Source organism: Nesoenas mayeri (assembly GCF_963082525.1).
Source record: "Nesoenas mayeri genome assembly, chromosome: 15".
NCBI lineage: Eukaryota > Metazoa > Chordata > Aves > Columbiformes > Columbidae > Nesoenas > Nesoenas mayeri.
This window is the reverse complement of record NC_137559.1, coordinates 5,713,342-5,739,193: the sequence shown is the minus strand read 5'-3', so window position 1 is coordinate 5,739,193 and position 25,852 is coordinate 5,713,342. Positions and strand designations below refer to the sequence as shown.

General features: G+C 48.8%; 1 protein-coding gene across 1 annotated transcript in view; it reads right to left on the bottom strand.

Moving 5' to 3' along the window:
- Positions 1-1,172: 1,172 nt before the first annotated feature.
- LMF1 (lipase maturation factor 1) overlaps positions 1,173-25,852 on the bottom strand; it is a 180,466-nt gene continuing 155,786 nt past the window's right edge. The window contains exons 8-11 of the mRNA XM_080354157.1: positions 22,920-23,073; positions 19,982-20,165; positions 11,047-11,159; positions 1,173-1,555 (exon numbers count right to left, since the gene is read on the bottom strand). Of these exons, the coding sequence (XP_080210283.1) occupies positions 1,381-1,555; positions 11,047-11,159; positions 19,982-20,165; positions 22,920-23,073 (626 nt within the window). The 3' untranslated portion in view covers positions 1,173-1,380. The remainder of the gene's footprint in view (positions 1,556-11,046; positions 11,160-19,981; positions 20,166-22,919; positions 23,074-25,852) is intronic.

Genomic DNA, 25,852 nt, shown 5'->3' with positions numbered 1-25,852 from the left:
TCCCCAACAGGTTGGTGGCCCCCGAGAGGGACAGCTCTGTCCCCAGCCCCGAGCCCAGCACACAGCAACGCTTTTCGTCTTGCATGTGGCTTGGGATGAATTAGCTCGAGAAGGGTGAAAGCCTCATTGTGAGCCTTCCAGCCACTGGAATTCCTCACTGGGAGGGCCAAGGTGAACATCACTGCAAAATCCCTGGGGGAAAATTCTGGCAAAGCCCGTTCTGCCCCTCTCCCTGCCCTCTCCTGCTTGGTGGTGCTGGACGGTGCCTGCGGGATGCTCGGCTCCTCCCGAACACCAGCGCCCAGACAACACCGGCACCAACCACCGCCAGCTCCCCAAACAGGCGGGTTTCAGCCCCGCTGACAAAAAGCACCAGTTATAAAAATCCCAGGTTAAGCAAACAGGAAAGCGCAGCCCCACGTGTCTGCGCCGCCGGGCCCGGGCCCGTGCAAACAAGCCGTGTTTGAGGGCGGTGGGGCTGGCGGCAGACTGAGCGACTCCGGGTGACCCGCGAGCATCGGCAGCGCTGGGGACATGGGACACACAGGCTGCGCTTGTCCTCGGGGCTGAGTCACCGAGCCCACACGGCAGCTCCAGCAAGGAGCTATTTCGGGTTTCTCAGCAAACCTGCGGCTTTCTGCAGGCAGGCCCGACACAACGGGGTTTTATGTGTTACACAGGTTGCTTTGATCGTTTTTTTCTCCCCCTGCAAGAAGAAACGTGTGCAGCAGAACGTGCCAACAAGCCATCGATTATTATAAACTGCCCTGGCCAGACGCTGGCTGTTTCAGACGCCGTCCATGATCTTGCTCTCGCTTCCCTCCCATCACTGTGATTTGGGCTCACTGAGGAAAACTCAAGTGTTAGGACAATTTGGGGTGATTTTAAACACAGACTGAGATGAGGGGAAACTCCAAAGCAAACAGGAGGGACAGGGGATATTCAAGCTGAAGTCCCAGAGTGTTTCCTCCAGCCGGAGGACACTGCCCAGCCCCAGCAACCATCAAACAATGCAACAGGTTGGGGACAGCAACACCAGCACCTACCCTAATTACAGTATTTGTTCACCTTTTCCCCCAAATTCTAGAGCTGATGATTTCCAAACAGAGCAGCCTGGCAAAAGGGATCAATCATCAGGCAAGGCTGTGGCGACAAGGATGAACAGAAAGAAACAGAAAGATGAAAAAAAACAGATCACAACAGCAGGTGGACAGGTTGACTGGGAACCTTCTGTATAATATGTGATATGGGAAGAAATGTGTGAAAAAACAAAGATATGGATAAAAAATACAGAAAGAGGCAGGACATGTCATTTGTAAGGGGGGTGACGGCTCCCCTTCTTTCCCAGCTGGTCCCTCTTGAGCTCGCTCATCCCCTCCATCAGTCCCGCCTGGGGTACGGCCAACTCCTGTCTTCAAAAAACTTCTTCAGGCCCTGGAGGTTGACAGGGGGGAAGTAAGGCCCGATCCTCTTCCGAATCCACCACCTCCCCTCGCTGGCATGCTTTCCCCCAGGTTGGCTGAACTTGTACTTGAAGTGTTCCCCTCGGATCCACCTGCAGAGACACAAATCACAGCAGCTCAGGAGGGGCTGGCCACGCTCTTTGGCAGCTGGAAAGGCACTGGACCCCATTAACGGACCCCTGGGACAGGAGTTTTCGAGCTTTTCTATAGTTGGATGGAGAAATGGGCTGGAGGGTGCTCAGCCTGGCTGGCTGCTGCATCCCGGCGCTCCATCCATCCATCCCTCCATCCATCTGTCAATCCATCCTTCCCTCCCTCCCTCCCTAGGATGGCCGTGGGCAGCAGTGCCACCATCCCTGTCAAGCTCCCGGGCTCCTCTGGACGCAATTTCTGAACGATGCACCAGGCAGAAGAACTTTAACACTCCCCATGTCCTCCCCACCACCGCTGCACGCTCCACTTCTCTACAACCAACTTTGAAACAATAACAATAAAACTGTTTTCTGAGAGTAACTCTTGAGTATTTATGCCCAGAATATTCCTAGGTACAGAGCCCAGCTCCCACCCCAGCTCCCCCACATCCCCCTGCCCCGGCCAGCGGCTGCTCCTTCTGCTCCGCAGCTTATTAGCGGGGCTACGAGCGCATCTGTTTTCTGGCCGCCCTGGGAGTTGACAGAAAAGGAGATTTTAAAGCAGTGTAGAAAGAAGCATTCATCAGTCTCGTGAAACACATTCGGAGGCTAACCATGCCTCCGGGTTCGGGGGGTTTGGTCCCGCTTGATGTAGGGCATGCTGACAAGAGAAGGAGTAACACCCTGCTCCTCCAGCGTCGCGGTCCCTGCTTGCAGAGTGCATCGCCGCATTTGCTGGATAAGTTCATAAAATAAGCCACAATATAAAAATGTCAAAGTCATGTCAGTGCTCATTTAAACCTGCTTTGCTTCACTACCAAAATACAAACCCTGCTACTGAGCGGGGCACCGCGCTCCCGCAGCTGCTGGCTCCCGGGGCTGCGCCTGGGGCAGCGCAAAGTTCCTTCCTACTGCTCAAATAATTAGGGACGACTCCGATACATTTGCCATTAGCGCTCACCTTTGTCACACCGACGGGACGCAGGGGAGTTCGCAGACGACCGACAAAACTGCACCCAATTAAAAGGGCTGTTGCAATCACATCTCGACATCTCAATTTAAATCTTGCTGGGTACCCAGGTGAGCGATAGCAAAACGATTCTGCTGACAAAACACATTAACGCAGAGCTGTTCATCACACCCATCACCTGCTGCTGACTTGTACCAACCGGCAGTAATTCTGTCTTCTGATTGTCTCCTGGCTGGAAAACAGGACAAATATCTCCCTGTTTCCCCCTCCACTGAGAATGAAGGGGGGATCTGAGGAAGCCCAGACTAAAGCGTTTGGAGCTGTACTGGGACAGCTCTAATTTAAACTACTCGCAAGGGCTGGGTGCCAAGGGAAGCGTGGGGACAGAGGTGTCCCCGATGCCGTACCGCTCTGCAGCAGAGCCTCCTGGATCACCCCGCTGCACAAACCCGCATCTCAGCCCCGTCCACGAGACCCTGCAGTTGCTGCCTTCTCCCCTCACCACTTCTCTGCAGCTGGCAAAAGTCAAGCAGGGGCTGATGTGTTACTCCCAGAGTGTTTACTTCACAGGAGCACAAAATTTAATAAATAGAGCACAACTGAACAGCAACATTCCTGCGGGTCCGGGCAGCCTGCAGGCTCCTGCCCGGGACGGTCAGAGATTTCCAAGCTGTGATGCTCGATTGCTTTCTTGAATTCAAAAAACACCTCCACCTCCCAAAAAAGCTTCAGTAGCTGATTTTATGCCAGTTCCTCTCCTGCTCGAAGCCTCCTTTCACCGGCCACACCGGGACTTTTGGAGGTTTTTCTTCACTAAGCGACTGCAGAGCATCTCCCCAGCAGGATCGGTCTCTACGTACACCCCCACATGGGTCTAAGGGGGTGTCCCACACTGAAGGACCTGTCTGCAAAGTTCTCGTTTTCTAGATGAGGATGCAGAGCACAGGGAGCAGGTGACTTGTCTGAGCTCCCGGGGCAGAGCTGGGAGACCTCAGGAGATGCCTCAGGACAAGCACCTTCTCCCCAACCTCAGGGACTGCATTTGCTAGAATGAAAATTCCCTTTGGAATGAAAATTTCCCTGTCCCTTTGGAACGAGCTTGCCTGCCCAGATTAAACAATACCTATCATCTGATTTGGTATGATTTTTCCCATATGTTCTTTTGTCTATTAAAGCGTTTGCTATCAAAGGGATCGGCCTGTAAAACTAGAAGCGTGTGAGCATTAAAGCCACCACGTGCAATTCAAGCTGCATTTTTGTGGTGTAAAGTTTGCCCTTCTATCTGACCATGTTTCAGGCTCTTTCATCCAGAGCCTAAATCAATCTGAAGAACCTTTCCATGGCTGCAGCAGCCAACGTGGGCTGCAGGACAGAGAAAGAGCAGCAGGAATATGTCGGAGTATCAGAACACCTCTGAGCATCAAAATAGGATGGCAGCATCCAGACACCAAGCTTTCTGTCTTCTCCATCCTTCCTGGGGTCAGGAGCTGTGGGAGAAATGCAGAAAACCTGGAACCTCCAGGAATCTTTCCTTGCAAGGCTCAGCGATATAAAAGCTGCTGAGTTTAATACTCACTGGAGCCCCTCATTTCAGGGCTCAGAGATTTTACAAGCTACCCCAGTATTTATAAGATACCTGGGTGCCTCAGTCCTGACGTTATGGGATTTCCCAGCTCCTCCTGTCCTGCTCCCTCCTCTTGGGATTTGGGGAGTGAACATGCCCGGCACTAACAGGGCTGAAGCATTAATACCCCCCCAGTCCATCATTTTGGGGCTCACAGAGTTTACAAGCATCACTCGGAGCACTGGACAACTTGCAACTCGGGCAAGACGCACGTATGTGTGGTTGCCTGTAGATTAAGAAACCGCCACAGGTTACAGATCACCTTGTCAGCAATTGCTTTTGTTTTTTGCAACTTCAGGGCTCTGGTAAAGACTTTCTGGGTGCTGGAAGGGAAGCACAGGTCTGTGACACTGCTGGCATGTGTGAACCGTGCTTTCTGCTCTGGAGAAATGGGAACATGGAGTCACAGAATCGCAGAACAGTTTGGGTTGAAGGGACCTTCAAAGCTCCCCCAGTGCCCCCCTTGCCATGAGCAGGGACATCTTCACCAGCTCAGGCTGCTCAGAGCCCCATCCAGCCTGGCCTGGGATGTCTCCAGGGGTGGCTCATCCACCACCTCTCTGGGCAACCTGGGCCAGTATTTTACCACCTTCAGTGTAAAAAATTTCTTCCTCATCTTCAAGAAGGTTATGGCTTTGTCTACGTTAAACGAAGACTAATGCTACAGGTAGTCACTCGTATTTAGAGGAGGCTGAGCCAGACTCATGTTTCAGAGGAGATGGAACGCTCGGGAAGGACAATCCCAGCTGCGGGCAGTTTCCCAGGATTACCGAGCGGACACAAACCAGCAGCTCCTGGGGCAGCAGCCACAGCAGCCGGGCAGGGAAACAGCTTCGGAGGAGCATCTGCTGAACCAGCCGAGCCCAGGACACGTCCCTCAGCAGACAGACGAGGGCAAAGGAGCCACTTGAGAGGCAAGAACCAAGATAGCGCCAGATAAAGCACGTCAGGCGTTTCTCCTCCAGGAGAAGGAAAACCCTTCCTGCTCTAGCAACAACATGGATGGAGGAACAGGGGGTTGGACTAGAAGACCTTTGAAGGTCCCTTCCAACCCAAACTATTCTATGACAAAGCTACAGCCTCGGGGAGGGCAGAATGGCTAAAAATAATCAGCATTATTTTTTAAATGAATATCCCCATCCCACCAGATGCGTGGCAGCAGCTGCGCTGTAGCGCTTTTAAGATTCGATCATATATCAGCCTATTATGACATCTTCCAAGTGTACGTGTTAAAAATTAGCAGCAATATTGGAGTTGTTGGGATGGAGGGCTAAATCTCCTAGACAGCTGTAATTAGTTCCAGAGGGTGCAGCTGTCTCCCTGCAACAGCTGAGGGGTTCAAGGGAAAAAACCAGAGCTGGTGGTTTCTGTTAGAATTAATGGCCTGACAGGGCAAGGCGGGGTGGGAGAGGCAAGAAAGAAACCAAAACATGGGGTGCCTTTTTGATTTGGAGGGGGGGTTTTGTAGTTTCTTTTTCAATCTTGAAGTTCCCCACTCCATTGTAAATCAGGGAGCAAGTGGCAGTGGAAAGTACAAATTCATTACAGGAACGGATCCTCCATCATCAGCTTTCTTGCTTATTCTAGCCCCGTTAGCAGGAGGGATCATAAATTCATCTTGGCCCAAGTTTGCAGAATAAGGGCAGTTTTATGGGTTGTTTTTCAACGCCACTGACTTCTCTTTCTCCAAAGCTCCTGCAAGGTCTGGCCCTGCAGAGCCGAAGCATCCTCAGGACTCTCTTGGGAGATTCAACTCGGGGTTTATTCCTCTGGGGACAGGCTGCAGCTGCCACCGCTACGAGACGTGGCTGGAAACCCGATTTTATATTCTGGGAGAAATCCCGATGCTTTGAGACCAGCCCTGTCCTCCCCGACAATGCTGAAACATCAACAGTGTTTATACCAAAAGAAAATCCCTTAAACTTGCACTCAGGACAGTGGAATCATTTCCTTCTGATATCAGACATTTGTAAAGCTGGTGATAAAGGTTTGCTTTCCAATTATACGTACCCAGTTTCAAAGACGGACCCAATTTCAAAGCAGTAGATTTCACGATGGCAACATGCTACAATTACACAAAAATTGACAAACGGTTTAATGAGCTATCAAGCTGTAGTAACCTTTTTATAAATACTCTATGTTCCCCCATTCGTGGGCGGTTCATCCTACACCTTCTGCCATATGTCCATGGTGACTTACATGGCCTGAAATAACAGGACAAGGTGGCCCCAGGTATATATAAAGCCCAGTAGCTGTGGCACAAGTGGGAAATAAATGGGCAATTGAATAATAATAATAAAAAACCAAAACCAAACTCGATATTCTTCTTGCCCTCCTGCAGCCAGGTGGCATCAAACAGGAAGCGCCACCTCCATAAAGAACAGCACCGCTACAAATTCAGGTCTTCAGCTGCATGTTGGGGCTTTTTCAACCAAGTACTACTATAATTGGAATAAAAGTTCTTAAGTGAACATGATTTAATATCAGAGACACTGAACACTTCAGGTCAAAAATAAAAACCTTTCTGTAGGCAAAATCTGATTTTTGTGTTCTTTTATTGTTGCAGTCTGTTTCCATGACGGTGTGTTAAACTCTTATTAATTTCTCAGCCAAAGCCCTACCGTTCAGATTTATGACGGTTGGTGTTTTATGAACTATCCGCTGCACAATAATATTTTGTAAATCTACATTCCACAAACATCACCGTGCTTGAAGTAAAGCTTCACACTCAGCCAGGCCGGGTGCTCAACAATACCCTCATTTTTAATCAGTCACCTGTTTCTCATTTTAAGTTTATCACACTTGAAAAAATACTATAATTTCTAGAGTTGTAAAGAAACCTACAAACTTTGGTCTCAGAAATTTCATTTCGAAGGCATTAACTCATTTTGAAAGTCCCTTGGCTATTTAAGGTGTAGAGTTTCCATTAACAGAATAAACTCCGTGGAGTATGGAGCGTAATGTTCTTATGGAAAACAGTCCCTTCCCCTAATTATTTAGTCTAGCAGGGAATGAAAATAATTAAGTCTCAAAATTCCCTTTAGAGTGGAGGGGGCGGCGGGGAAATATGGTAGGAAAATGAGCTTCTTTTCCACGCAGCTACCGAAGGGAACGGAGATGCCCTTACAAAACCATCCCAGCTACAACCACCCTGAATTACCTTTTATTTCCTGGTGTTACCGTTGAAGGCTTAAATTTAAGGGTTTTGTTCACAACTAAAAAGGAAGTTATAACAAAAAGGCGAGGGCTGTCTTCATCCAGCACTCAGGTGAAGATTGCTGGGTTCAAAAAATGGCTAGATTGTCTAGATTTAAAAAGTAGGTATTCCTCTCACTGCCTCTTCCGGCAGTTTTTGCCCCCAGATCGCAGGGTGCAGATCGATCACCAGCTCCCGGCCACGGTCGCCGGCCCCGCTGGAGCCTCAATGTGCAACAACGGGGTGTTTAAAATGAAATAAAGAAAAGGTGTATTTGAAACTTAATGGAAAAACAACCTCAAACTGAGCAGGCGAGCCCGCCCGAGCAGAATTAACTGCGGGTGAAAAGCTGCTGTGCCTGCGCCAGCCACGAGTGTCAACCCAGCAGAACTGGGACGGGGCAGGAAAAATGGGGGAAAAAAGGCAAATGATCACCTTGGTTTCCTTGCGCAGGCGAAGCGTTAACAGCAAACAGGGAATAACCGCAGGAATGTAAATGGCAGCAGGAACTGGTGAGAGATGGGAGAGCCCAGCGCAGCATCCGACCCAGAGCCAGCACGCCGGGGGGGCACGGGGAGCACCCACCCGGCTCCAAATGTCAGGGGTGTTGGGATTTGGCTTGCTAAACCCAAAACATGACCCACAGCCCGGGATCCAGAGTGAAACAGGGTGTTGGATTTTGGTCTGAGCCAAAATGAGCATTTGTAAATCGTTATTTTTATTTTACGCCACCCAAAAATACACTTAGACCCATGAAAAACTTTTAAAGCAAAGGTAATGCCAGAGCGAAGGCAGCTGACATATAAAACCAGCGCTGGATCCTGATCTTTTCCTACTATAAAATAGCTGCTAAAGAGTGAAAACAGAGTCTGTGCTGTGGTTAAACCAGGGTAACGCATGAATCAAACCCTGTTCACAAGATCTATAGCGGCGTGTGCTCAGCTCAGCATCCACGCTGCTGTGTCATTACCTCCTGGACCTGCCTGCAGCCCTCTGTACGCTCTGCAATCGTTATCCTGCAAAGACTAATGAAGATGAAGACTTGCTTTTAGTCTTGCTTTGAATTACTGAACGTTTCACATCCTCACTCGTTACAGAATACCATAAAATAAACCTATTCACCACCTGGAGTGATGTAGCATTACCCGGCAAAATCCCTCTTCGTTATTTTCCTTTTAAAAAGAGTTCCTGTGTTCAACTACTTTAATTCTTTTTAACACCACTGATGCCAGAAAGCACAGCAGAGACACAGCCCATTGCTGGCAAAGTCTTGGAAGGCAAGATATAATATATATTTTCTTGATTTTTTTAATCTGTTGCGGTGTCTTGTTTTCAGGCTGAGTCACAGTGAGTACCAGGAGCAACACTGACGGCACCGGGGGACACGCGGTAATAAACAGCTCTGGGATTATCAAATGCTTCTGCTGCTCCGTGAACCGCCAGAGCCGTTTATTGCCAGCAGCCACCAGCTGGTCACGGCTTCTGGCACCTGGGGACACCTCATTCAAACGGGTGACTCAGTGTCTAAGGGTCCCAGGTTCTGCTAAAACCCCTGGGGGTCAGCCAGCACTTCTAGGTTGCTTTTTGTTAACTAAAACAAAAATAAAGCAACGCAAAGGAATGCCCTGCAATGAATGTCTCTTGGTGAATTTACAGCACTGAGATTCAGGGACAGGAGCAAAGTTTGGTGAGACTCGGTTGCTAAACCCACTCAAGATGGAGCTGCCATGGTGCCGGTTCTCCGGTTGCTCTTCCAGCTCAGTTTTGCCAATGATGCCCCAGCACCATCTCCATGACCTCCTGCTGCATCCCGGTGGGTGAGTGCTTGCACTGGGATGGATTTCTGCCCACTGTGAGCTCCGGCATTCGTTAGTGGCCTAATGAGGTGCCCAGCACCTTCACCACGTGGGCAATGGGGCTGCACTGTGCCCCTTCCCTGGCCAACAGAACGGTGCCACATCTGTGGGGCTGTGCACCCACCAAAAAGGGGGGTGGCAGGGAGCAGCCGGGAGGCCTCACTCACTGTCACAACCTCCAGACCCTACTCGGGCTGATAAATGCATGTGCAATCAAATGAAGGTCCATAAAACCCAAGCAAAAACACAGCCAAGACGGGAACACAACCCAGAACAAAGAGGTTCCACGTGCTCCTCTCAACACCACCGAGCCGACCACCTGATCCTGCAGCACCAATGTGCTGCTCCTGGCATGGAAAGCCAGCCCTGGCACAGCTCATCACAGTTAAAACCCCACCGTAAACATGATTAAAGCTGCATCTCTACACGGCAAGGGCTGTGCCGCTCTAGCCCAGCACGACTTTTGTAGCAATAATTAATCGAGGTTCCCCAGAGCCCTCCTGGACCAGGGCCAGGGTGTCATTATTTGTGTGTAACAGATCTGCTATGCAACTCGACAAATTGCGACACCATCCTGCAACGTGTCCTGACCCATAAACCATCGTTTACGGGAGCTCTGGTGCAGCTGTGAGTCCCTGGATCCTGCCCCACGTGCCGCTGGTTCGCTCTGCGACGCTGCACCGACTGGAGAAACGGCTCTCAAGTGAGAATATGTGCAAAACCCCCAAAATAACTGTTCTTACAGCCAGCTCGGCTCTTGTACCACTATGTTCCCATCAGCCTGGATGGATGCTCTGATGAGCTGCCTGTGCAATATGATGGGGTGGGATGCCTGGGGAACCCCAGAAATGAGACATTATTAGAAATATTATTAGAAATACTCAAATATGATGGTGTGCAACTCGCTTAGTGGTTATATTCCAAGCTGTGCTCCTGCTCTGTTTTTTTCGCAGACTATATACCGGCATACATTCAGCTCAGGGTATAAACCACCCTGGGTTTATACTTTTATATCATCTTGGGATGTGTAAAGCACCTCGGAAGAAGCGCTTTGGTAGAAAGTGGAAGCTGTTAGTGTCTGAGCTGGAAAAGGAGTCTCTGCTCAGCAGGTTTGGGGGATGCGCTGGGCTAAAGCTGAAAAGCATCAGCAGGGTTCAAGAGGAAATTCATTTCGCACGGGGCTGTGAACCTTCATCCTTGTTTGCAGTGCATCCTAAGAGCCTCAAATGGAAAATATTAGCAAGAGCATAATATTACTTGAGCTGATCCAAAATTCCCTTAAAATGTTTTCTCAGCTAAAAATAACTTCATCAACAAAATAGACGCTTTTGTGAAAAATCTTCCTTTTGTAGAAAACCTTGGGGTTGTCATCTGTGCCTTTCGCTTGCTGATGTTTGCTTTGTGTCTTCACTGAAACACAAACACTTCCAAGACAAGTGTCCACACAAACAATCATTTCTGCAGGACTGTTTTGTCTTTGATCTGAGCTCGCAGGATGACCATGGCAAAAAGTCCAAAGCTGATGGGCAGGAAACCACTAGAGCAGCCATGATTTCTGTCCAAGAGAAGCACCACCGAGCCCTTCACCGACCTGCCTGAGGACGGGCCAACCAAAGGGTCCTTGTGTCCCCACTGGGAAGGCGTTGAGGTGCCGAGAGCACCAGCTCTTCATAGTATCCTCAGAAAACGCACCACCTGAGTACCAGCAAATACAAACCCCAAACCACCAACAGAAACCACGTCTGCACATCCCAGATAGGAACAGCACAGAGCCCGGGTGCTTCCAGCTCCCTCGGCAGAACTTACCGTGGGGGTTCTCTGCCCGCGAACGGGTTGGTGGCCATCAGGGACAAGGTCTCCTCTTCCTGTGCCAGGAGCTTCCCAGCCAAGTGGATGATCCATTCGTTCTGCTCATAGGTCTTGGGGAAGGAATGAAAAATATAAATGTTAGGCACTGCTGGGCTTGTTGTGTAGTGTTATTAGCGTTACAGACTTCTGCGTGGGGAGAGATTACAACCAATTTGGGTAGCAAACGATGAATGTCCTGGTGTTGCAAGGAACAGATCCTGTGGGACCCAATGCCTTAAAGTCCAGACTGAGACCCTCTGGCATATGCAGGGAGAGCTTTTGACTTTACAAGTATCTACCCTAGCTGGAGGTGCTCTTGCCTCTTCTGTCCCCTAAATACTTGATTTTAATCATTTCTTTTAGCAGCAAGCTCCACAGAGGAACAGTAACATCACATTTTGAAATGCCGATCTGCCCATCATTTTAAAGCAGGCTGCTTTCCCCTGGCATGTTACCAGAGAGAAAACAGAAGAAAGTAACTCTCTATTCCTCATTCCTTTCTCTTATTTAGTTTAATCTAATCTATTCTCTTTACACCTCATGTCATACCATAACCCTGCAGCCACGCGAGCTGCAGCGGCAGAATTTGCACTTTCCTCCCTCCACAACTCCTCTCATCTCCCGCTTTTCGCACGGATTCTTGCTGAGGCTCCATAAGAAGCATTTCCCCTTCTGGTGACTTTCTGTACTTTATCCTTACATGAAGATTTCTTTTTCTTCCTTTTTTAATGTGTACCTAAATGGATTTTTTAATGCAAGCAGTAGGGGACACTGTGGGAAAGCGAAAGCCGGCAGCTGTACCTGCACGCCTGTGACTAATGCAGAACATCAAGGCAGTTTCTCTGCAAATCTTTTCTAGTGGTAAAGTTTGTTATTTCCGTTGCTAAGGGAAACAGAGGAGAGAAAGGAGATGGAAAACACCAAACGCTGGTGGAAAGGCCCATCAAGCGGCAGCTCTACCTCGCAGGGTTTCTGACCCAGCGCTCATCGCAATTTCGAGGAAAACCACAGTTATTTAAGCTTTTTAAAAAGATTACTCTCCCCATCCGCCTGCTTCCGTCCTGCCCACCGCGCAGCTCATCCTGCCAAGGGCTTGATCATGTCATGTTTCATGGGATGACTCATGTCAAAGCTCCAGCCACCCCGAGCCACTCTGTGCCCCTCGAGGGCTTGGGGATGCCCGAGGATCCTCGGCTGTGAGCAAGGACATTGCGAGAGGTGTCACAGCAACGGCAGATCAAATATCGTGAGTCAGAGCTCCAGCATCCTGTGCCTCCCTGCAGAGCCCATTTTAAAGCGCTCTGTATGATTTCAAGCGCTATTTCTAGGAGGGCCTGGGAGGCATGAAGGTTCCTGAGTGCAAACTGGGGAGAAGCTGGAGAAGAACAGCAACAGAAATCACCAGACTCCCAAAGCTGGAGCTTTATAGAGGATCCCAAATCTTCAAAGCCAGATTCAAAACCATGAGGCTCTGTAACGGAGGAATCACCTCCCCGGCTCACATGGTCTCCAAATTGTTAATTAGCAGCTCCGTGCACATGAGACTTGGACTTCTGGTTTGCAAAGTGTTTTTCTTGTAAAATTTACAACATGTCTGGCCCCAGCAAAGTCTGCGGTGAGAAATTTCCACCCGGTGCAGCCCCTCCCCTTGCAAATCCCCCCAGCACGAAGGGTTAGATATCGCACGTCGCCGATGCTGGGAGCACGCAGGAGCCGAGCTGCTCTAACGACCGCGCTGTTTAACTCATTACTCTGTAAAGTGATACGGTGGCAATGGGAGGGGAAAAAAAAGAGACCAGGAGATCTGGGCTGCGTCCAAGGAAGCATCACACCCCAGAGTGGGAAGGTGACGCTGTCTGCGGATCCAGCAAGACCCAGCCCCCAACATAGTTTGCAGGATGGGGGATTTCGCCTGGTGCTGAGCTCCGCTTTTGCCATCTCTGAGTGTGCAAAACAGGAGGGTCAGAGCTTGAATTATCCGGTGGATTAATTAAAAAGCCAGGGCAGATGCACACATTGCTCTAAGGTGGGCATGCACGCACAAATTGGGTTCATCTTGAGGTTTTGGATTTTCACCCAGGACAAAGGCAGCTGGGGACTGACCCTGTACCAGTGACACATGCCCAGGCTGCTTTGTCTCCATCAAGACATGGACTGACACTCCAACACTTGCCTCCTGTCCTCCAAAACCTGGGGCTGCACCTCCCCTTGTGCCACACAGGGTCTGTGCCGTACCTGTACTGGGATTACTGGGGAACCAGTAACCTGCACAGCTGGTCGGAGCAAAACAAACTGTGCCCCAAGCTGCACAACTCCCTGTCCAGCCCTGAACGGAGCATCCTGGGGAGCTGCAGCCATGAGGACGTTACTCTCTCCTTTCTGAGCTTTTTCTGTTTTAGCATAGAAAGCAACTAACAAACCGAAACACAAAAAAGTCCATCATAAATCCAACTAAAATGCCTGAGAAAAGCAGCTCAGGCAGAGTTAAGGTTCTGAAAGCAACGTTACCTTCATCACAAAGCCAAAGCCCGTCTCTATTCATGGACAGTCTGTGCAGACCCACAGAAATGCAACAATTGCATCTCCCCAGATCATCTTTACTTGTCCTGACAGCTGGTGCCAGCACTCAAGACCTCCGAAAATCAGGTTTTAGGTCTAACACAGTGAACTAACATGGCAGACCTGTGATGAGGTGTTAAAGCCCGAGGGCTTCAGCCCTGTGCGGTACTCGGGTTGGTGCTCCTCCCGTGTTTTCCGTGCCAGTCTCGCTTCAAACACTGCCCTGGGACAGGGCTTTGCTCCTTGTCCTCCTGCACGTGGCCCAGGGAGATGGCCGAGCATCCCTGAGCATCCCGGGTACCACCCCAAGGCTTCCCTGCAACTCTTTGCATCCTCTGGCCTCTCCACTTACCCGCTTTAGCAGCATCTAATCATGGCATTCATGGCATTCCCACGTTGAATACATGAACTTGTATACACAAGTATTTAATAACTTCACAGAATTTAAAACCAAATCACCACTAAGTCAGGCACCAGCAAGGAGCTGGGGGCAAACCAGAGGCAGTAGCGACAAACCTCTGCAGAGATAACAAAGTAGAAGAGAACATAATCAATGCAAAAAATACATATTAAAAACACCCGGTACTACAGGGAACATGTTCCCAACTGAAATAATAATAATAAGAACCCTTTTCCTCTAGCTTTAATAGGTCATTTAATGAAAAAGGACTGCGGATTAGCGTGGCATTTTATTGAATCTCGGTCCTGGCACAGGCACACGGGAGGAGGTAAGTATGAGATGCACATGTGGAAACAGCTGGAAACTTGGCAGGGGAGCCCCGCATTGTTATTTCACGTGGTCAGGAGCCCTGTACGGTGTCACATCAGCGTGCGAGGGTGGATGACAGAGGGGTTGGGGAGGTTTATGTTTCCCATGCTGTGTCGTAAGGGGCATTTTGCATGTCACAGCTATGCACCATAGGGAGGGAAAGCGGTAACTCCACCGGCCGGGATGTTTTCACCCAATATTCACACTGCTGTTTATACTGCTGCTTCCACTTCTGCCTTCAACTGTTGCTGTTTAGGGAACTTGAGCTATCAGCTGGAGAAATAATCCATCTCCCATAGAAAAGAGGGCAGAACTACTGCAATCCTTTGCTTTTTTATAATATTCCAGCATTTGCTACCATCTCGCTCCCCGAGCTACATAACCAAGGAAGGTCAAAGGCTGCGTCAGGTCACATCACTTCTCATTATCTCCAATAGCTACATCCCCGTCTTTCTAGGAGTTTCCCAAAGAGGGAGGCTGTTTCTCCGCAGGTCTGCCTCAACAGATAGTATTTCAGCAGGGGCAGTTTCTCCAGCCTCACTCAAAGCCATCCCTTAGCCCGGCCTGTTAGCAAATGCTTGGGAAAGCAGCAAGTCCCCTGAGGAGACGGCAGGTCTGGGACGAGGAATAAAAGGTGAAGCAAAACTTTTGGGAACCGGCTCTTACATCTTGCCTATATGGGGAAATCGCGCACCTGGCATAGCTCCCGTATCACCTCTGCATTTGGAAAGAAAAGTCACCTTGTTCCAGAATAGAGTCTAGACAGGGACACACAATAGCCGCTGTAGACAATAATCACTCCCTGCACAGACAAGGTCTTGCTGTGTATTTATACAGCCCGTGGCACGATAGGCTATCGGTTTATTTGGGTTTCTGGGCACTTCCACCGCAACATTCCTACTAGAGGGGAGTCCGCCCCCGATCCAGCCTGCAGTTTGAATGCAGCTTGGGGCTTTGAAATCCTTCATATTCACAGGGAGACAAGGAATCGCAGTTAAAAGAAGAAAATAAAATTCTTCCATGCTGAACATGGACCAAAACGTATGAATGCGGCAATGGAAACGGGAAGTGAATTGAGGCCTGGATTTTTAGAAGGGGGAAGAAAGGAAATGTAAAAGGCTGCGCTCAGTGCACAGCGCACGAGGTTTGGGTTTTATGACGTTACCCACACCTCCTCCTCCATCCTGCTGCCATGCAGCTTTTTCCTGTGAGCACCTTCTGGCTGCAAGACTGAGATAACAGAGGCTTGAATAAAATATTTTGCAAAAATATTAATCTGCCTTCTCTACAAACAGGACTACCTTTTCGCAGCTCTTCCAGAGCATGTGCCATAACGTGAAGTCTCCATCACGACTCCCTGCTACCACCCATGGGAGATCCTCAGCGCATCAGTCCGTTGCTGATGTTTCTCTCTTCTCTTTGGAAAGCAGCTGAAGTTTATCAATAAAATTACACATTGCATCTGGAAAACACACGTTGCTTCTCTGTGCGTCGCAAATGCTGCTCTGCAGTGGCTTTGCTGACAGTTTGTAGAGCCTTGTAGGGCAGTCCCACCATTCAGAGACTCGTGGAGCTTCTTCAAGGTACAATGCAGCGAGATATTGGGCTTTAAAAACCAATATGAAGACGGCATTAGCTTTGTTATATTTTTTGAGTAGTTATTATTTGGTAAACACCAAGAGTGTGTTGGTCCAATGCAGTCTTCAAGCAGAATAAATAACCTTCATGCCACAGTAAGGAGGGGAAAAGCCTTCCCTTTGATTTTAATTTATTCAGGGCACTGGAGGCTTCCCAGTGCTGCCCACTGGTGAAGAACAAATCTTTGGGACGATAAATAACTGGCTTTTGCAAAGTCCAAGACATCCCGCTACCAGGAAAAGTGACTAACTCGAAGCCCCAAAACTATGAGCAGTATTTTGTTTTCTGGTTGCTATTTATTAACGATGCTGAATCCACCCATGGCCTGCCAAAATCTGCCTGCAACACTTTTTGTACCAGCAGCACAGCAGAACTCTGTTCTGGGTTGTGATGGCTGGGCTGGGCGCCTTCTACAAATACCCACCATAAATGAGAAGTCGAATAATTACAAGAGTGTTGCCATCAGTAGCTGGAAGACAGACAAAGCTTTAACAATTTGTCTCCAGCTCCTGTAAAAACAGGATGTCTTTGCACTAACACAAAAAGGTTTCAAGGGGCGAAAAGTTTTTCCTAATACTTAACCTGAATTTTCCTGAGATTAAATCATATTCTGCAATTTCATCCATTACTTCCTCCCTTCTCCACGGGGACGCGGAAGCCAGATTGCTGCTTTGCCCTTTGCGGTAGGTTTTCACCTATTCCAAACCTGTTTTGACATCCAGACGCCAGCGCAGATTCGTTGTCTGCCACGGGAGGAGGTTTCTGCAGCTGCTCTTCCCGCAGGTTGCTCTTCCACAATCTCGCTGGTCGGCTGCATCTCTCCTGATTTGGGTGCTCAGCTGAGGGTCATGGGAGGATGACACCATGCACGCCGAATGCCTGCTCGTCCATCATCACATTTGCCTTTTCATGATGCTTTTTCACAAGTGTGCTCATCTGGTGATGCACGCTCAGCCTCAGCAGCTTCCCCGGAGCACGATGCTCTGCTCCATCCCGTCCCCACCAAACCCAGCAAGATTGCCAGGCTTTTAGACCTTTGTCCTCGGTTGTGCTCACAGCTCGGTGGCTTCTGCAAATGTAATGAGTCGATCTTTCCAGTTAGCAGCAGCTCCTCTTAAAAATGTGCATCAAGTTGGCTCGGACATTGGTTTAAATCGGTCTGATGGATGTAGGTGATTCAGAGCATCCGACCTCAACAAGAAACACCTGAACATCAGCTCTTGGCCAATAGACGCATTTTTGTCGAGGCCACGCCAGCCCACTTTGCAGACAGGTGACAGGGTGATGGAGCAACCGTGGTCCCCGAGGTGACTGCTGAGAAACCACTGAAAAGGGTCACACAGATTTCCACACATTGCTGCAGGTTCGTGGGAGCTTTTCCCCTTCTGCAGCCGGGAAGAAGCAACACAGACATGTTTCTGGACGGGTTATGTCCCTGCCAGAACTAAATGAAGGGCTCCAATTCAGAACTACAGCACCCTCGGGATGTCGAGACATACAAAACAAAGAGGGGATTTAGAGGACAAGTGAAAAGGCATATTATATTTAGATAATAAAATTAACGTCACGAAAATTGTTTCCTGGAAAATAATGCCATGTTACATTACATGTAATTACGGCGCTACTGGAACAGTAATTAAGAGGCAGTCAACTAATAAATCGCAATTCAGAGGTGGAGCAGCACGGCGGCTCCTCCCGCTGCCGCGCCAGCCGTGCCAAGGGCTCTCCCGGGCGCCGGCTCTTCAAAGCAAACCCTGCAGCTACAGCCAAGGTGGAAAGTTTTGCAGGAAAGACCGAGCAGAGGAAGGCGTCGTATGTCAAGCGGTGATGAGGTGCAAAGAGGAACCTGTCAGGAGCAGCACAAAGGGATGGTAAATATCTTCCCTCCAAGTCCCCGGCTTTTCTGCAGCCTGTCAGAGCTGGATATGTCAGCTCCTTACCTGGCCACCGCCAACGAACCGCAAAACCAGCCCTGCGGCCGCCTGCTCTGGAGGTGATGGGGCAGATGGTGAGTGGTGGCACAGAAAAAATCCAGAACTTGAAAAAAAATATTAAATCTAATCCAGAGACTGAAGTAACCTGGTTTTATGGACTCCATAAACTACTGTATGGTGTTTGCAAAACTTGCCTGGCTTCACAAACTTCTAGAGTTTTGACTTCTGGTTTCTCATCCTTTCTGCAGCTGAACATCACCTGAACGATGGGGACTTGTGGCTGTGGTGGGGGGATGGCAGGACAGACAGCTTTCCCCAGGTGACAGCCAGCACCAAACACACAGCTCACTGTTTTCAAACACATATTCGGCCTCTGCAAACGGGATTTACTTCCACACTTAAGCAGGTATTTACATGCCTAGACATCCAGATTGTGAATGCTCGCTGCTGCGCCCAGGCTACTTGCCTTCCCATTATCTCCAACTACAGTCTTCCCCACTGTTCAGAAGGGCTTTTTTTTCCCCCTTTCTGCACTTTTTATTAATACTTCTTCTAAGCAGGATCTGAACTTGCTTCACGCAGACCTGCGTGCACCAGGGGGGCCATGGGAACGTCCCCAGCGACAGGAGCCCTGCGGTGGGTGGGGGACACCCATGGGATGGCAGGACTCATCTCCAGCCGGTGCCACTGTGGCAGGAGGTGACAGATCCGCCCCAGGTGTGACACACACCTCGGGCACCCACCTCCTGCTGCCACAACGAGACCCTCTGTGCTAATTAGTGCTAATGAGCCGATGTGGACAGACACCTTGGCGGGCATGCACGGCAGCAGCCCCTGAGTCCAGGTGAACAGACACTTGGGGGAATCTTGCAATGAATTAAACGTTTTTAATAAAGATGCGAAGAGGCCGCGCTCTTTCATCTTCCTCCTGTCCTCCTTCGGTTTTAAACCTGAGATCACTTTGTATTTTAAAGCCTTTGGGATGTTCTTGCCCTGGAAACAAACAGCCTTTCTCTCATCTCAGAAACATTTCTGTCCTCTGCAGACACAACCTTTGGTGGGATGAGCTGAATTTCTTCATTGCTGCCGGAGCCCTCCCAAAATACAGTCAGATTTAAACCAACAGCTCCCATTCAACCTTCTGCACCTTTACGTCATACTGGGCACCGCTGCTGGCTTGAGTTTTAACCTTTGCTGTCGTCTTGCTGAGGGATAAGCATACCTAATGCAGATTAAATGAAATTCCAGCACACAAAAACTAGCGGGGTAAATATAAAACCATAGCGATGGTTATGTCATCGCTGAGGAATCCAAAAGGCGCCTAAACGAAAATACCACAAAGAAAGCAAACAGAGAAGTTTGAAGCAGGGAAGAGGATATGCCGGGAGAGGACACACGAACAAAGAGAAAAGCCCGTGATAATGTGAGACGGGTTTGCCTCATGCCACTGCTGTAAGCCCACGTTTTGTAAAACCCAGTCCAAGAGCTCACATTCACACAAATAAAATTTTGCAGAATAGGCTAAAACACATACAAGAATTAATTTTACAAGCCTGTCCTCCCCTATTCTCTTTTCTATTTATGGCTGTCACCTGTTTGCTGACGCCATGTGGGGAAAATATTTTGAGGGATCCTACATCCATACGTAGGCAGGTGGGCAGTGGAAGCAACTGCTGGTGTCCCCAGGGGTGTCCCCAAGAGGGTCCAAGGGGTGAGTCCCCTGCGAGGCAGCTTCTGCAGGGCCTTTCTCAATGTCTTGAACTCTTGTTATTGCTGAGAAACAATTAAAAAGCCTCACATAAAATTTCGAAGAGTTTCATTACACCAGCAGCAGACATCCTTTAGGAATACAACCTTTTTTTCTTTTTCTTTTTTTCTAAACACAATTAACTTCATCGGGGCTTCAAATATCCACCCACCCACCCGAACACATAGTAAATTCATACAAATTGTTTTTCCTGGTCCAGGTCTCTGAACACCCAAAGGCACATACCTGGAAGGCAGCGAACCACATCAGCCAGTCCAGGCGGTAGTGGTAGGGGGTGATGAAGCATGGCCTCCTCTTCAGATCCCCGGGTTTGCATTTGAAGTCATACTCCTCCCAGACAGCAGCAGGGTCATTGGGATCCAGGCTGGATGTCCCCTGAAGGATGACTTCTGTCCTCTCTTTGGTAATGCTGTGGGACACAACATGAGCTTGGTTTTTGTCACAAGTCATGGAAAATGCTAATTCATGAGAGTCAACACTCAACTGCCCCAATGGCCCCACGGTGCAGGTGGATCCTGGTGGGTCAAGGTACAGAGAACCTCTATCACCCTGTGGTTGTGCCAATCCAAGGAAGGACAACGGCTAAAGAATATGACTCCTACTGAAATTGAAGGGTCTGTCTTTCCAAATCAGAGCCTAACACTTGCCCAAGACACGGAGAGAATATGAGTTCTCCCAAGTCCCACGTGAGTATGTTCAACCTGCACCAAATTCTCTCTTTGTCCCATGTTTCTGAAGGAAACTTTTGTTTCTGTTACTCTGTTGACTCCCATGATACAAGAGCTCTCTGACTACAAGCCCCTGATTATTTGAGGAAAGAGAGATGAAAGATACAGTCACAAAACACAACTCCATCATCTCCAGGTTTTTAGCATGCGCCATGTGCAAAAATACAGGGGCAGGGCAGGACAGGCTGGCAATGAGCCCAGGTCAACTGGCCATAGCTGCTTGAGCCTTGGGGCAGTGGGTGGCCCCATACAGAGCAACCCCCAGGAGATGACACTTGGGGCATCATTAACAGCATCACTACACCCCCAAACATTTCACCATCCCAGCTGGAAGACGGGTCTCATGGAGATATTACTCAGCAAGAGGAAGGGGAGGAGAAGGTAACGCATAAGCCAATGCAAACCAAGCCATGAAAAGCAGAAAATTAAAACAAAAAAGCCCCCAGTGCCCAGGTGATGTATAAAAACTTGGTTAAAAAGCAGGCCAGCCCTACGGCAGGTCACGGCAGGCTCTGCTGCTTGGCTGGACCCTGCACAGCAGGGTGGTAGAGCAGCGAGGACTGCAAATTCTGCAGGTCATGGAAAGCCCACGTGAAAACACCCTCACCGAGTTCTCAATGACCTATCAGTGACGCTCGCCTGCACTGGAGAGCTGTTTTCCATAACCAACACGTAACTGCGGAACTCTGCCTATCAAAGCTGTCCAGCTCCCAACACTCCTTTAGTTTTTTACTACTTTGGTCCTTCCTCCTTCAACCCAAGAAACCGAAAGTTTGGAAACATGCAGCCTCCACCTTCTCTCCTGATGGCTTCCAGCGATAGATGCTTCCAACCCAAGGAATGCTGTACATCTCCGCTTCTAATTGTTACCTACATTTAACAGATTTCTGGATTCTCCAGCCAAGTCCCATATTATACGCTGGGCTGAGTTATGAGCCATGGCCAGCTGCCCAATGGTTAGAAACACACTGTAAATCAGGGACACCAAATTACTAATAAAAGTATGTTCCTACTGTGTGATTCAAAATATGTCAAGTTTCACATAATCGTATATTCATTATAAGCTGCAATCCTCTTTTTATTGGTTTACATAGGCTGGAATTACAAACATATTACAGCAGCATTTCATCACATGCTCTTTAGGTTCTGGTAACTGTTGAAACAGAAACCATAGACTAAGGAAGAAAAAGAACAACAACCCAAAGAAAACAATCTCCCGTAGCTTCATCACTCCAGCCTTCAAAGGGGTTGTTTCTCCGTCTCTCAAAAAAAAGCAGAAACTTCAGCATTTTCCACAACTAGCATTGATATTTTTAATATTTTTTTTTCTAACTTATTTCTTTCCACAGCAATTTCTGCTATTTGAAAAAATTTGATGTGCTCCATGTGTCCTCTGCATCTCCAGCGCTCACAGCGAGACCTGCTCCTCCCCTTCACCATCTGCTCGGCCAGCCTTCATCATCCCCACAGCCACCCTGCTTCATCTTTTTAAAAACCTATTTAATTACCGTTGGCTTGTCCTGTGGGCCCTTGTTGAGAGACCACTAACCCCAGAGCTGAGCATCCCACCCATCCCGGATCTCTGCACAACACCCATGGCCACCACGGCGAGGTGGTGGCAAAGCCAGAGGTCCATGCAGAGAAGACCAGCCCTGTTGGTGCCCCTGGGGTAAGCTGTTAGGTTGAAATTCCTGTTTTTCAGCATTTCCTCGGTTGTTGTGGTCAGGAAGAGGCTGGGAGGGCCACGAGCACGGTGCTGGTGGCCCCAGCCGTGGCTCACCTACACCTGGTGACCTGTCCTCAGAAAACCCAGCCTCGGATGTTTAAAACCCAGCCTGGTTGCAAACACGGATGGAGACGCTTCCCTTGTCCAGTCCCACCTCGAAGCTGTAACTGAGATTTCCTAAGCTAAAGGCAGCAGCCAAACTGCTATTGGGCCTGTCCTCTAAATCTGTCTTGTTCTTTTTTGAGGCCATTTATACTTTCGTCTCCACAGTTTCCTGTAGCAATGAATCCCCCAAGTCACTCGTTGGAAAAAGCACTTCCTTTTGTTGGCCTAAAATTTGCTACCCAATAGCTTATGTGAATATTTACATGAGGGAGAGCAAACGCACGCAGGGGAAGAGAAGTTCCCCATAAATAAAGTGGGCTGGTGCTGGTGAAGACTATCCACTGGATGAACTCTTTTATGGATATTTTCATCCTGCTATTACATTTGCTACATCAATATAAAGAGCTAACTAAAAGCGGCTGAAAGAAAATACATTATAATTCAGTGGGAAAGAAACTTGCTCCTTTTCTCCTTCTTTCTCATAAATCGATATTCCAAGTCTACTGGAAGGATTTCTGTTTAGGTTTAAGGCACACAGACGGACTATCGGACTATACAGCAGAGAGGAGCAGAGCAATACGACATGCCATTAAAATCTATTTACCTCCCGAAAGCTCCGTAGGTGTTCACTATTCTGAGAGGGTTGAATGACGTGTTCATGACTTGTCTGGAACTGAGCAGGTTTATGACAACAGGGATGCTGAGATAGGCAATCAGGAGGCCCAAGGAGATGTTCACCACTTTGCGGATGTAGCAGCCTGTTAGAAGCAGACCAGAAGAAGGTGATTTCACTGCTAGTGATGGGTTTTGTTCCCCCAAATCCCCTGCCTGACCCCCCCACAGCTGCGGGACCCTGCCTGGGTGCTCACAGCTGCTCTCAGGGGCTGACAAACCCTTCACCATAATCGCCCCGACCTTGCCGAGGGCCACATGCTATCGCCCCAAAGATCTGCCTTTCTCTAAATAGTCTGAGAAAGGGCTAAAGGGAAAAATGTGGAAAATGTGAAGATTAATCATTGCTTTAATATAGGGGAAAAAACACAGCTGGCGCTTGCACCTTGCTCAAAATTGCCCTCCTGGTTTGTAAGCCGTGCGTGGAGTCTCTCCAGCTCCCCACGGCTCCGCTCCTGCCTCCTCCCCACTGCCCGGGCTTATTTCTGGTATTTTCCTCCTGCTTGCTCACTAGCTCCCTTCAAACCGCATTTTCCTTTTGCAAATCTCTATTGCTTATCATTTATGTTTGAGATGCATGTTGCTCCACCAGCGCTTCGGCGTTGGGTTTGCAGGAGCAGGGCTGGGCTGGATTCCAGCCTAAGGAGCGACCTCTGGGAACCAGACAAATAAGCACAAGTGACCTCTGAGGGGCTCCTACCCTTATGGCCCTTTTAAATTTGTTTAACATGAACAGCCAAAGGATCCAATTCAAAGCAACTGCATGTAGCTTCCCCCTTATCTCTACAGGAGAGGGATGTTTATTTGAACCTCTCTCAGAAGCTATTAATAATTGTTTAGTCTGAGAACATTTCTGGAGAATCATTTGATTTGGGAAGGAGGTCGCTGAGATCTCTCCCCTTGTCCCCTGTGCTGTATGAGTCTGTTGGGCATTTTTTTCATCTTTTATATGGGCTGAACTTCCCAGCCTGTAATTAAAGAGCAGGCACAGACACGGAGCCCTCCACCAGCATCAGCAGCTCAGCAGGTCCCAGTTTATGGCCACGCAGGGACTGCTCATCCTTCAGCAGGTGGTGATGGTCACCATGCCCTCGGGGTCACAGCTACTCAGTCACAGAGAAAAAAGGGTTTAATACAGAGAAGAAAAAACCTCAACATAGCAAGGATGGAGCAAGACTTGGAGAAGGAGCATGGGACACGAGCCAAGGGGATCTGGATGAAGCAGGCAGGAGCTGAGCACGAGCAATGGGAATTCGAGGTCTCGGTGGGAATTACACACACACGCGCTTCAAGGATGTGGCCAGAACCTTGTAAAATCAGGTCACGAGCGGGGCATGGCTGGTACCCTCCTGTCTTCTGCTCCAGTGACCCAGGGGTGAGGGCTCCTCTAAACCTCTTGCCACAGAGTCCATTACTGCCAGTTCAACAGCTTCTGCTTTGTTAGCAGAAAGAATACATAGAAATCCAAGTTCACCTAGAATATTACAGATATCCTACCCTTTACTTATGGATTATCCCTTTTAAAAAGCCCAGAACAGGGACACTTCACTCCAGAGTATGTATGCATGGCCCTCTATACTTGGGTACCCTGACTCAGTAAGGTTTTCTGGAGAACATCACAGAAAAGGAGTAAGTTCCTCAAAAAAAGGATCCACCTCCCTCTCACCGTGACTCACTGAGTGCCACAGCAAAGAGTTGCCCTTTGGTTTCCCCTCCAGAAGGAAGGTGAGACTTGAGTGTGGTTTGGGACTGGATGCAAAAATACAGTTGGTAGGAAAGCTCAAGGCTCCCACAGCCTCTAAAGCGAAGCTACGGGAGGGGAAAAGCTGTTAAGGATTTGTGCCAGCAAAAGACAGGAGACACAGAGAGTTCAATGAAACTTCATTAGCCTTGCTGGAGTTAACGCTTTAGGTTAATAAGCTGCATTTCTTGGTTGATGAGAGACAACCAGAGACAGATGATGTGTCTAGTTGGCATTTTTCATTCTTCTGACAGATGTTTAGTGTATTGAAAAATGAGCATCTGTGATTATTGTTGATATTATAGGCAATTTGTTGCTTATAAGCGGTTCATAAAAATGCTACAAACACAACTCTACATCTGTTATGCAGCCCCATGAAAAATATCCCAGCGTTGCTCGTGCAGGCAATCTTATGGACCAGGGCTGCTTGAAAACTCCCTTCAGAAGGAAAAATCAGCCACTTTGACCCCTTTTGTTCAGTTACAAAATCCCTTGTATATGTTTTTCCATGTTCACGGTATGAACGTGAGTTCATCTCCTTTCTGCTTTGGGGATCTCACTCCCCACTGTGGCAGCGCCCACGGGCAGCTGCTCCTCTCGCCTTCTCCAAGCAGGACATTGAACGGGGAACGGCCACGTTCATAAAACCACAGAATCATTTTGGTTGGTAAAGACCCCCAAGACCCTCAAGACTCCAACTGTTAACCCAACACGGGCACTAACCCATGTCCCTGAGAACCCCATCTATACATCTTTTAAACCCCTTCAGGTATGGTGACTCACTTTCCCAGCAGCCAGGTCTCTCTCCCAGTTAGTGAGAGTTGTTGGACCCCAACAAAAGAATATAAAAGGTAAAAAAAAAACATAACCACAAGATAAATTGTGCAAGTCCACATTGTTTACTTAAGGTTGGCAGAGTCATAGAATCAAGGAATGATTTTGGTTGGAAAAGACCCTCAAGATAACGAGTCCAACCGTTAACCTAACCCTGGCGCTAACCCATGTCCCTGAGAACTTCATCTACATGATGCCATCTCCTTGCCCACCCATGTCTGCTCCAGGAGGAGATGACGGCTTCTGAGATAAGGACACCAAACACTTCACTGTGCAGCTTTTCCCTGCTC